The sequence below is a fragment of the Phalaenopsis equestris genome, unplaced genomic scaffold (assembly GCF_001263595.1).
Source record: "Phalaenopsis equestris unplaced genomic scaffold, ASM126359v1 Scaffold001097, whole genome shotgun sequence".
Classification (NCBI taxonomy): domain Eukaryota; kingdom Viridiplantae; phylum Streptophyta; class Magnoliopsida; order Asparagales; family Orchidaceae; genus Phalaenopsis; species Phalaenopsis equestris.
In genome coordinates, this window is record NW_018165536.1 from 206,652 (window position 1) to 218,381 (window position 11,730).

The 11,730-nt window shown below is 38.6% G+C and overlaps 1 protein-coding gene across 1 annotated transcript in view; it reads left to right on the forward strand.

Moving 5' to 3' along the window:
* The window catches only part of LOC110033140 (alpha-aminoadipic semialdehyde synthase), a gene marked incomplete in the record, with an annotated part of 112,360 nt that overhangs the window by 95,004 nt on the left and 5,626 nt on the right, over positions 1-11,730 (forward strand). Inside the window, 3 exon segments of the mRNA XM_020737027.1 lie at positions 7,243-7,308; positions 8,594-8,711; positions 9,099-9,228. Of these exon segments, the coding sequence (XP_020592686.1) occupies positions 7,243-7,308; positions 8,594-8,711; positions 9,099-9,228 (314 nt within the window).

Consider the following 11,730-nt stretch of genomic DNA (forward strand, 5'->3'; position numbering starts at 1 on the left):
CTAAGGCTAGATCCTAAACCCTAAGCGGAAGACTAGACCTCACTAAAAATGAGGTCAACAGAAGGGGGCAAGTTCCTCTTTTTGAGTCCCCTTGGATTGGTCGTCCTAAATAGTAGCAAGGCTGAATAAATGAAATAATAAAACTTTAAATTCCCCCCCCCCCCCCCCCCCCCCCAACCAAAGAGCATCATCAGTCTCGCGGGGTTGGGGGAGCTTCGATTTCATTTGTGGAAGCTTTTGTCTCCTTGTAGTAAGGCTTCAAATCCGCTACATGGAACGTATCCTACACATTCTAGTCCCCTGGTAAATCGATCTTATAAGCATTTCTATTCAGCTCTCGAAGTACTCTGAAATGTTATCAGTTACGGGCTTTAGTTTTCCAAGTGCTCTCACTGGAAATATTTCTTTCTTCAGTCGAATCCACACTAGGTCCCCTTCTTGAAAAGTCACCTTCTTGCTATTCTTTTTTCCTATGTGTGGTACTTGCAGTTCTGCTTAGTGATCTCCTTCCCAGCCTCCTCGTCGAGCTTCTGAATTTTGTGCACCCATTTTTTAGCATCGTCACTGATCTTTGATGTTGATAGGAGAGGTATCAATTCAAGCGGGTGAACGGGTTGCGCCCGTACACAATCTTAAATGTGGTGTCCCGTAATCTGACTCACGGATCTATTGTAAGCAGATTCGGCTTCAGCTAGAATCAAATCTCACTATTTAACACTCTTTTCTACAAAGCATGTCAGGTTCCCAAAGCTCCCGTTCACTACCGCCGTCTGATCATTTGTTTGTGGTGAGCTACTGAACTTAATTGAAGCTTAGTGCCTGGCTTTCCCAGCAGGTTCCTCCAGAAATGACTAAGAAACTTGACATCCCTTTCGAAAGTGATTATCCTGGGTATTCCATGCAACCTCAAAATCTCCTTGAATTATATGCCGGCGACAAGCGATGTATCTAGTGTTCGATGCCATTTTTGAGAATCGATCCACAACAACTATAATGAAATTTTTGTTTCGCTACGTCCTCGGGAGGCTCACCATAAAATCCATGCTAACATCCCCTCCTCCGACATATTTTGAAAGAAGAGAGGTGGACAGATGCAACTCAGAATAAGCTTCGACGCGCTGAAGGAGAAGGTGATTCAAGCATCAGTTTTGCCATTACAAAATTTTGGTGAGCCTCGGAAGGCTCACCGTAGTTTCACTAAGCTGAGGCAATTTCAGAGACGTAGCATCTTTTTAGAAGCGATTCATTAAGAGCTTCAGTACCATCACCACTCTCTCGGCAGAGTTTCTGAAAGAAGAGAAGCGGACAAATGCAACTTAGATCCACACATATCTTGTTTTCTTTTTTTAGCTAGGAAAGGGAGTAAGACGAAGGATGTTTTTCAGTTTCCAATCCCAGTTTCGTCACGATTAACGTGGATACTACATTTTAACAACTTTCACCGTAGATAATTAAACTGCAAATTTTGCCCTCACCGTACACTTGGTGTGAAAGTTACTTCTCAGCCATGATTGATTCTTTTCCTGCTCTGCTTGTAAGACTCTCCATATGACAAGTGCTCTCCCTTGTCTGCTTGAAGTAGAAGTTCTTCCTCTGGATTCTCGTCTGATTCCTCTTCCTCCACTGCCTCGACGCTCTGTTCCTTGAAAGAAATAACTCGGCTCGTGGGACAGCTAGAGGATATGTGCCTGTACCCATGGCATCTGACACATCTCTTGGCAGGCACTGTATTGAGCAAGCTACTATTTTTCAACTTATTTCCACTTATATCTGTATTATCACATCGTTGTCCCGTTTTTCGAATTCCCCCAGAGGTACAATTGTCGATAGGTATAGCTGCAGTTGATAGCTTTAATGAGGGCTATTGTCTGCTCTATCTTTTTTATCTCCCCTTACAATGCTAAGATTTGGGCACCTTCTAGTGAAAAATACGGATGTAGCTGCACAACATTATTGATTGCAGGCTTCAGGTCCCCCAGGTAACGGTCTATGGTACACTCCTTTAGCTCGACCAACTCACATTTCATCTGCAACTGGTCAAATTGTATCATGAATTTTTGCATTGATAGGTCTATCTAATGTAAGTGGTGGTCTCAGAAACATATCCTGATGGTAATGTTCTCTACATTTCATTTCTTATCTTTTCTTAATTGGTAATCTTATCTCTGTCTTCTCTTTTCTTTTGTCGCTATAAGTTTTCCCACCACAAGGAGGTGCTCTTCTTTAACTTGATGGCTGCTAGTTTTATCGGTTTAACCTTTGGCAATTCTTTATACTCAAAGATTCACTCAACAAATTGTGGTTAGTCGATTAAAGTTGTTTGGATCTATACATCCATTGACTTCCGGTAGATCAACTTTGATGCGGAAATCCATGTGTCCTCCGTATGTGGTTTCCACTCTCGACCTCCTCTGATACTAAATTCCAAAGCATCGGGGTCTGCATTTCTCATCATTGACGTCTTCCCCATGAAACGAATTCGGATCCTTATCCCTTTCGTCTTTAACTCTCTAAATCACTATCAATGGTAATCTTCCCCTAGGTTTCATCGTCAATCTTTATAAGCCTCTACTGAAGCTGATGGATTTCTCACCGTATCTTGTCTCGGGTAGGTTCTGACATGTATCTTCTTGGTGGCATGATTAGGGTTTTAGGATTGAAAGAGGTGGATGATGATAGGAAAGAAAATTTTTTGTGGGGTTAATGTGGATGCTAGGGAACCTTAGGAATGGAGTAGGGTTAGATTGGCTTTGATTCCATTTGATACCAGACATAATTCAAAATGCAACAAACTCAAAATATTAATATAAGATATGGAAAAAACTATAATATATGGGTTTTCGAAACAAAAATAACATTGAAAACAAAGCTCTCAACACTCTAGGGCGAGGATGAAGTGGGTGAGTGGCGGTTGGACAACTGGTGGGGTGCAGGTTGAGGTTATGATACTAACGGGAAGTTAGGTAGAGAATGTTGGCTTGAGTAGCGAGGTTGATGATGGTCTATGGCAGCAGGTTTGGTCATGTGGAAGAAGTTAAGGCAGTAGGTGGGAAATTCAAAGAGGTTGCTATCAACAGGGAGTGTGGGGATGAGGTTGTTGGCTGTAGATTGAAAGGCAGAGGAGGGATGATAGCAGGTTTTCTGCGGTAGGAGGGTGCGGCAGGGAAAACAGAGGATGCATGGAGTCTAGGTACCACAGTGAGGGACTAATTGCAGGAATGTGGGGAGATACACTATCTTGGAGTATGATACAGCTGAAGCACTACCTGACTTTGGATACAACCTTAAGAAGGGAGAAACGCCGACGACGATAAATCTGACACAAGCAAAAAATGAATCCTAAACAGTCAAAACATATATATATATATATATATATACTAATAGATAACTGCGAGGGAGGAAGCCCCTCTCTTTACGAGGTAAAACTAACACTTTTGGACCTGCCTACCTAAACAACAGCAAGGCTAAACCGATTCTGCACTTTTCAGCCGATTGAGCCCTGCCAAGCCCCACATCATCTTGACTTAGGCTTGCGCTCTCTAGTTGGCCTACTTTCTTGTAAAGGATGTCTTCTTGCTGATGATGGATATTTTCAATGTCTAACATATGTGTAGTTTCAATATCTTTTTAATTGGCTTCTTGATATTGGGTATTTTTATGAACATAAAGGTCTATTACTGAAGGCTCTAGATAACTGCATTGCTATTTGAAATATTGTTATTAATTTTATTTTCCAGTTAACATGGACTAACTATTATTTCAGCCGAGCTATAAAAAAAAAGGAAAAAGAAAAATCTGAGAACCAATAAAGATCCTGAATTTTCAAAATGCCTAATTGTTTTATCCTACACAACTATTGCTTTGGTTGTTCCCTTTAAAATCGTAATATACTACTAGTAAAAATCTTTAATTCCTTTCTCCCTTTTCACAATGAATATTATTTCATTTTTGTTAGGAGCTATACTAGGAAATAATTTATTCGTGTGAGAAATGATGAGGAATAAATTATTACCTTGGATTAAGGAGTTATTACTTTTTTATTCTACATTTATTTCCTTAGATTAGGAGTTATTTCCTTTCTTATTTTAGATTTTCCTATTTTATGTTATTTACTTTATCTCCAAATAGTTAATATGATTTGATTATTGGAGATGTTATGTGATATATTTTTTCTTTTCATGTTATTCCTTTTTATTATCTTTTACTAATTCTAGGATTCATGTAAGAGTTATTTATACCCGCTTCTATATCAATAAAATTATTCTAATCCTCGCTTAATTCCACATTATTTTGAATTTCAACATGATATTAGAGTCTAATTTCGTACTCTAGCCATCGGTCCTCCTTCTAGAACAGTCGGACTCCCTTTCTGCCATCCTTCGTGCGTGAAGTGAGGTGCTCTCTCTCTTTGTCTAAGCCCTCGTGGCCGGAAGAGATCCCTGCAAGTACTTCTGAGTAATGCCTCCTTACTCGCTGGGATCTCACAACTTCGACCACGAACTGTGTACAACGGGGTTGAGAGCGATTATGTTTCTCCACCCTTCGTCTCTGAACTAGGGTTTTCAATCCAAAGCTTCTTCCATGTTTAAGCGGCCTTCATCTTGATTGGTTGAAGTTTGAAGTCCGTTGCTCTGCTATAGCTCGATTCAGTTGCAGTTGTGAAGCGCTCTGTTAGGGGTTGAAGCAAAGCGGTCTGAGTCAACAAGTGTGATAGAAATAAAAAGGTTTAATTGAAAATTTCGGCTTCGAAGGAGTGGAAGGGCAGATGACGTGTTCGAGGGTTTGAGGTGCTATCGCCTTCATCAGTTCGAGGCGCCAAAGCATCTTCGAAAGTTTGTCTTCGACATAGGGTTCAAAGCGAAGTAGTAGATGCTAGTGTTTGAGAGTGTGGGGCGCCCGATCCTCGACTTCAACGGTTCGATATCAATCTAGAGTTCGAGTCAAAGCAACACAGACGGTGGTGCTCGAGAGTTCAAGGCGCCCGAACACCGTTTTCAACAGTTTGACCTAGAGTTTAAAGGAGCAGACTTTTCCTTCAACCTCTGCATCGAACTCGAAGGAGCGACTTTTCTGAGGTGTGCGGTCTATAATCTATTGAAGTGTGTCACTGCTTTCTATGATGAGTAATGTGTGAGTTGAAACAAGGCAAAATTGCATGAGATTGAATGAAATAAACCGGTGAGGTAGAAAATCATAGACCTCAAGGCATCATACCACCCCATGATTGATGATGAGATTCTTCATTACCAAGATGTGCTTTTGATGATTGTATTGATGGATTTGTTGAAGCTGAATTTACAAATGCTTTGACTCATGTGGCTTCCTCGAGTAATACAATTTCTAGGAATGAAGGCTGGACATCATCGGAAGAAGTGATGCCATATAAAACTGTGTCGTGCAGTAGAGCCTCCTTCTGGATCTTTCTTGCAGCAAACCTTTCCGCAAGAGAAATCTCGGAAAGAGGGAGTTATTTTTCTCAGTTGTCTTCCCTCCACATTTCAGCCACCGAAAATAAGAAGAGAGTATCCTTGATACCTGCCATCCTTCCCGTAGTTTTTTGTTGCGCCTGTTCCCAGCAGCAGCCTGACTTCCTGATTTCCATCAATCTAGCTTTCCTAATTTCCTGCAGATTTCCAACGGTCCGACTTCCTAATTTCCAACAGTCCTGCTTCACTGATTTTTTTGCAGGTACCTGCTGCTGGAGGTATAGCTGCCCCGCCACCTCTTCTGCAGGCCATTTCCGCTATTCTTTGGCGCCTATACCCTGCAATAGTTAGGAGCAGTCCGGCTTCCTGATTCCCTAAGCTACTTGCTTGGCGTCGCCACTCTAGCTTCCATCTGAGATAGTGAGAGTGTTGGGTGGATATATGACCAAGCAGGGGGAGTATCCAGTGATGGCCTCAGACCAACTTTCTATGGTTTGGTTTATTTAGTGCAGGTGCTTCTATAGCTGCTTATCTGGTTGAAGCCCATTTAATTCATTAGCATCCTCTTCAAGTTATTTTATTGCACCAGGCCTCCTCGAGAGCTTTTTCTTGAAATAGGTTTTCCTTTGGAGGTTTTTTGCAGCATACCCTCTTCCGAAACTTTTTATGTATGTAGACCTCTTCCGGTGTTTTTCTTGTAGCAGAACCTCGTATGGAGCTTTTTCCTGTATCATTCCATACTCTAGAACTTTTTCCTATGTTAGTCCCCTGGAGTTTTCACTACAGCAGGCTCTCGCCTGAGTTCTTCCTCTAGTGGAGCCTTTTCTTGTAACGAGACCTACCTCTTGGCTGTTTTTCTGCAGGACATCCTTGCAACTTTTCTTGTTGTTTGTTTACTTCCTTGCAAACTCTCTTGCAACACACTCATAGAAGCTTTTCTTCTACCTATAGACAGTACAGGAACTGCAGTCAAAAGACAATCACAGTTGTTTAATTTCCTGTAAACTCACCTGCAACATTACTTGTAGGAGTTTTCCGTTTTTCTACAGACACTGCAGAAACTGCAACCGTTGTTTTTCTACTTCTCTACAAACTCCCATGCAACATTACCTATAAATGTATTCTGTCAATCTACAGACACTGCAGGAATTACAGTCAAAGACAACAGTAGTTTGGGATAAATACTTTTAAGTTTTATTTCTCAGGATCTTTCTCACCCATTGTTTGGAGTTTTTAAATCCAAGTTGAACATGGTTTTCAACCATGTTTCAACTTGAGAGGGGGTGTTAGGAGTTATACTAGACAATTATTTATTCTTGTGAGAACTTATAATGAATAAATTATTTCCTTGGATTAAAGGGTTATTTTCTTTCATATTTTATATTTTTTTCTTTAGATTAGGAGTTACTTTCTTTCCAGACTAGACCTCACTAAAAATGAGGTCAACACTCTTTTAGGTTTTTCTGTTTTATATTATTCATATTTTATATTTTTTTCTTTAGATTAGGAGTTATTTTCTTTCCTATTTTAGGTTTTTCTGTTTTATATTATTTTTTTTTTATCTCCAACTAAATAATATGATTTGATTATTGGAGTATTGGGTGATATATCTTTCTTTTTCATGTTATTTCTTTTTATTATTTTTTCTATTCTAGGATTTATGTAAGGGTTATACCCCCGCATTCATATCAATAAAATTATTTTGAATCCTGCCTAATTTCGAATTATTTTGAATTTCAACACATTTGAAAATATTAAAAGTGATATGCCAGCAATCAACATCAATTGCCTATTCTGAACATGTTACCTTATACAGGTTGAGGTCGTGGTTAGCCTATTGCCTCCCAGTTTCCATGGCATCATAGCAAAGTCCTGCATAGAGGTACTTCATGAGCTGTCTCATTAATTGAATATCTCACCAACCTGACATTTGTTTTTATTGATTGCTGATATGAAAATTTGCGTTTTTTATTTTTTATTTTTTGCTTTTCAATTTTAAGATCAATTACTTCGCTTACATTGTTCTGGTCTATTTTGTACATGCTATGAAGTACTGCAAATATAAATCTACGCCTAGCAGTGGTCTTTGCATGTTTATGCTGAGACCACATTTCCACTTTTATTCAGTCTAGTTCACAGAATTGTATTGAATGGAAATGGTCCGCATGTTTGCTGTGAATTACGTCTTATTCACACCACACCATAGCATCAGTTCCTAATTAAAGTTCGTTTTATAATTTACACTTCTATGCTGAATTAAAAAAATGCATTATCTTGGAATTTTTTTTTTTATTCATATACAATCATGCTAAGGTGACGCCATTCAAATACTTTATTTTATTTATTCACTATTTTTGTTTGAAATTAAGAATTTTTTGATTGTTTCAAAATGGATATTTTATATTGCCTATAAGGGCGACATAATTATCTTCTTAAAAAATTGCTTAATTATTATTGAAATAGATGTTTGTGTCGTCATATCCATATCATGACCAAAATTTTAATTTTGTTTGAAATTAAGAATTGTTTCATTGTTTAAAAATGGATATATTATATTGCAAATGAGTGCAACGTCATTATCTTCTAAAAAAATTGCTTGTTTTTCATCATCATCGAGATAGAAGTTTGTGTCGTTATGTCTATATCTTCACCAAATTTTTATAGTTATAAGATTTATAACAAATAATTTGTTAGATCATCATTCCATTTCATATGATTTACCCATGCACCATAACTAGGGTCAAAAAAATGACCCTACCAAACGTGGCTTGAAAATCCTGGGTTCATGTTAACTTGATTATTATTTGTGTCAGAATTATAGAACCCTGTGTGAGAAATTTCTAGTAGGGGAGGCTGTGCATCTGTATAGCATCCTACTTAACCATACTTATATCTGCTATGATTATATACCAAATGTTGATGTCTGGACTCCATGAAGATTGGTTAAAGATTGTTTCAAGCATTTAATTGTGCATACATCTAAGTTTTGCAGGCACACCGTCTTGTAATAAATTAGCAGACACATCACTGTATTTATTTACATGAATATGCAACAATTGATCTGCATGATATGTACATTTATGTGAGCCTTCGTTTGTGTGTGTGTGCGCGCGCGTGTTTTTAATGCAAGCTGTTTTGCAATGCCTAACCTCGCTCAATTTCTGCAGCACAAGAAGCACCTTGTCACTGCAAGTTATATAGACAATTCTATGTCAGCATATCATGAGAAGGCCAAACATGCAGGTGTTACAATACTTTGTGAAATGGGACTCGATCCTGGCATAGGTAAGAGATGTGGTTTCTGATGGTGGTAAGCTTGTAGGAGGGATTGATGGATGTGTGTCTGAACATCATTTAGCATCAACTTAAGACTAAATTAACTATAAGATCTCAAACTCATGGTATAAAAGTTCTATCTCAATTAAGTTTGGCAGAAAATACAAACGAAATTTTGAGAAAGAACTCATTTAGACTCCCTCTTGGTTGATATCCAGCTCAGATCTGTAGGAAAGGATGGGGTCCTTGTGATGTTGGTGGTGAGAGAGGGAGGGAGTGAAGCGTTTATTTATGGACATTTCATTTATCTGCTTCTTTTACTCTAGGAAGTATATTCATTGACTAAATTGATGCACTGAATAGATTAGCTCTTGGATATAACTTATCAACATGCAGATCACATGATGGCAATGCAAATGATCAACCAAGCACATGTTAAGAAGGGGAAAATAAAGTCATTCACTTCCTACTGTGGTGGATTGCCATCTCCAGCTGCTGCAAACAATCCACTGGCCTACAAGTTCAGGTATTTTTTCCTAAAAGCTTGCCCTATAACAAATGCCAAGTCTATATTGGCCGTCTTTTCACACTAAATTCTTTAATATTTTTTAGTTAGGACTGTTATTCTGAACTTTAATACTGAAATACAACAAAATCTCTATCCTGAGTAAAAAGAAGACTTGAGCCTCATATTCTACATATCTTCCAACCAAGAAATTTCTATTAAACATATCCATCTACTTTATTGATTATGAATGGTGCATAAAAGAAATTCACATGGTGTTAGAACTCCAAAATTTATTTCCCTGCCGTTACTGTTTCTTGTACATGTTCATGCAGTGATTTTGCAGAAGTCACATTTTTGGAATGGCTTTTCATGGATAGAGAAGCAAAAACTAATAGTTGTACAATATCCTATTTTAGTATTGATTCTCATATACATTTTGAAAGGACATCTACTTATTTGTTTGGAGACTGTTTCAAAAGCTTGACTGCTTAAAACATTTCTTCAAAATTGAGCATTATTATATATTTATTATTATTAAGTTGAGATTGTGCACCTTGTCATAACAAGGCCATGTTTGAGATTCTTTGAAATTAAATTTATACAAGTCATGATATTGGCATGATTTTTCATGATTGGGAAAGTAGACCTGGGATTTTTGCAATGCAGTGTCTAAGATATGTTGTCATGCATTAGATATAAAGGTACATCTACTCATGTTAACTTTCATTTCTCTCTTCTTTTACTGTTTTTACACAACTGATTCATGCATTTTATGAGTATACACCATTATTCTTTTTTAGATTCAGTGGTTTAGCTCCTTTCAGTGTTGTTAATTTTGACATGAGTGTACATTTTGTTGCTTGTGCTTATTAGTTGGAGCCCAGCCGGTGCAATCAGAGCAGGGAGAAATTCAGCCACCTATAAATATTTTGGGGAAACCATTGATGTTGATGGTAAGTTGCTTTATTTCTTTTGTTTTGATTGATCAATTTGATTCCTTGATTTTAATCTTGTATTGAAGTATTATTTGCTGAAGGGTTTAAATTTTAGGATTTTTTTTCCAGTGAACGACTCTTATATCAAATGAAAATGGCGCATAGAATATTATTTGCTGACCGTCTTTTACTATAATAGGAATAAGAGTAAGCTATAACTGACGACAGACGCATAGCATTGGATACTTGATCTTCATCCAGTAGCTGTTAAAAGGATCAAACATGTTATCCTCATTTCCATCATTACTCCTTTTAGGCCATTTATAAAATTGTCATTTCCTTATCCTCGTGATAAAAATGTGCATGAAGTTTTCCAAAATCAGCAGTCAATGTAAGGTTTATATTCCATGGTGTAATAGCTATCAAGATCGCTACTTTTCTGATCCTATGTACCTATTTGGATTTAAAATGGTTTGAGAAGTGGGTTCGATATGGTCCACTGTTCTTTATAGTTGTGAATGGTTTTACAGAAATTTTAAAATAGCCTTCATTGCACCTTATGATACCGGAATTAACTCAAACAATGATGGGGAAATCTAATATTATTGCTAAATTTAACATTAGGGAATACAGCTCACACATGCAGATATAGAAATGGCAACTGACTCCACAAATGCAATTAGAATTGTATCCCAAAGGGGTGGTGGTTGGGTATTGGGGAGGGAAGGGAGTTTGATGGCAACGGTATGATGACGGAATGGTAGCCAATGGGGGGCTGGTGTAGGATGGTTGCCAGGGAATGAGAGCAGGCTGTAGGCAAGGTTGCGGCAGCGAAGTGGAATGGCTGGTGTATACAGACTGCCGTGAGATTGCAGCAAATAGCAAAGTATGGTGTGGCAGGGACGCTGAGTGGCTGGTGGAGGAGGGTCGCACAAGGCAGCAGCACCAAGTGGGGCTCAGTTTGGGAAGGCAGGCGGGCTGATTGCTACAGGGATGTTGGACGGCTGGTTGGATATCTGTGGGCTTCCAGAAACAGCAAGGGGGAAGACTGGTGGCTATTTGGAAGGAGGTCAACAGATAATGTGGAAGGGAGGTGGCTGGAATGAGGAGAACTGCGGGACTGAACATCAATGGTGGCTGTCCTGAGCTGTTGCAGTGAGGAATAATGCGTGGTAGCGAAGTGAGGGATGCGGAGGAGGGCAAAAGTCGAGGATAATCACCACCTCATAATTAGATACTGTCGGAGCACTACTTGTTCTTGGATACATCCTTAGAAGGGAAAACCTGGAGATACCGACGATTATCCCAACATAAAATACAACAAAAACTGACCTAAATATGAAAACAACATACTTATAATCTAGGGTAACTAAGGAGTGGCCCCGATAGGTGAGCGATACTCCCACATAAGAAAGAGGTCTGGTCGACCCTTAATCTGTCTAGACCGAACTTATTGGAATAATGTCTGGCGCAATTTTGCGTCCCCGCAGATGCTTTCGCGTCATCTTATTGTTAGTACAATGGTAAATATAATAAAAAATAGAAAAAAAAATTATATATAGTACTCCCACATAAGAAAGAGGAC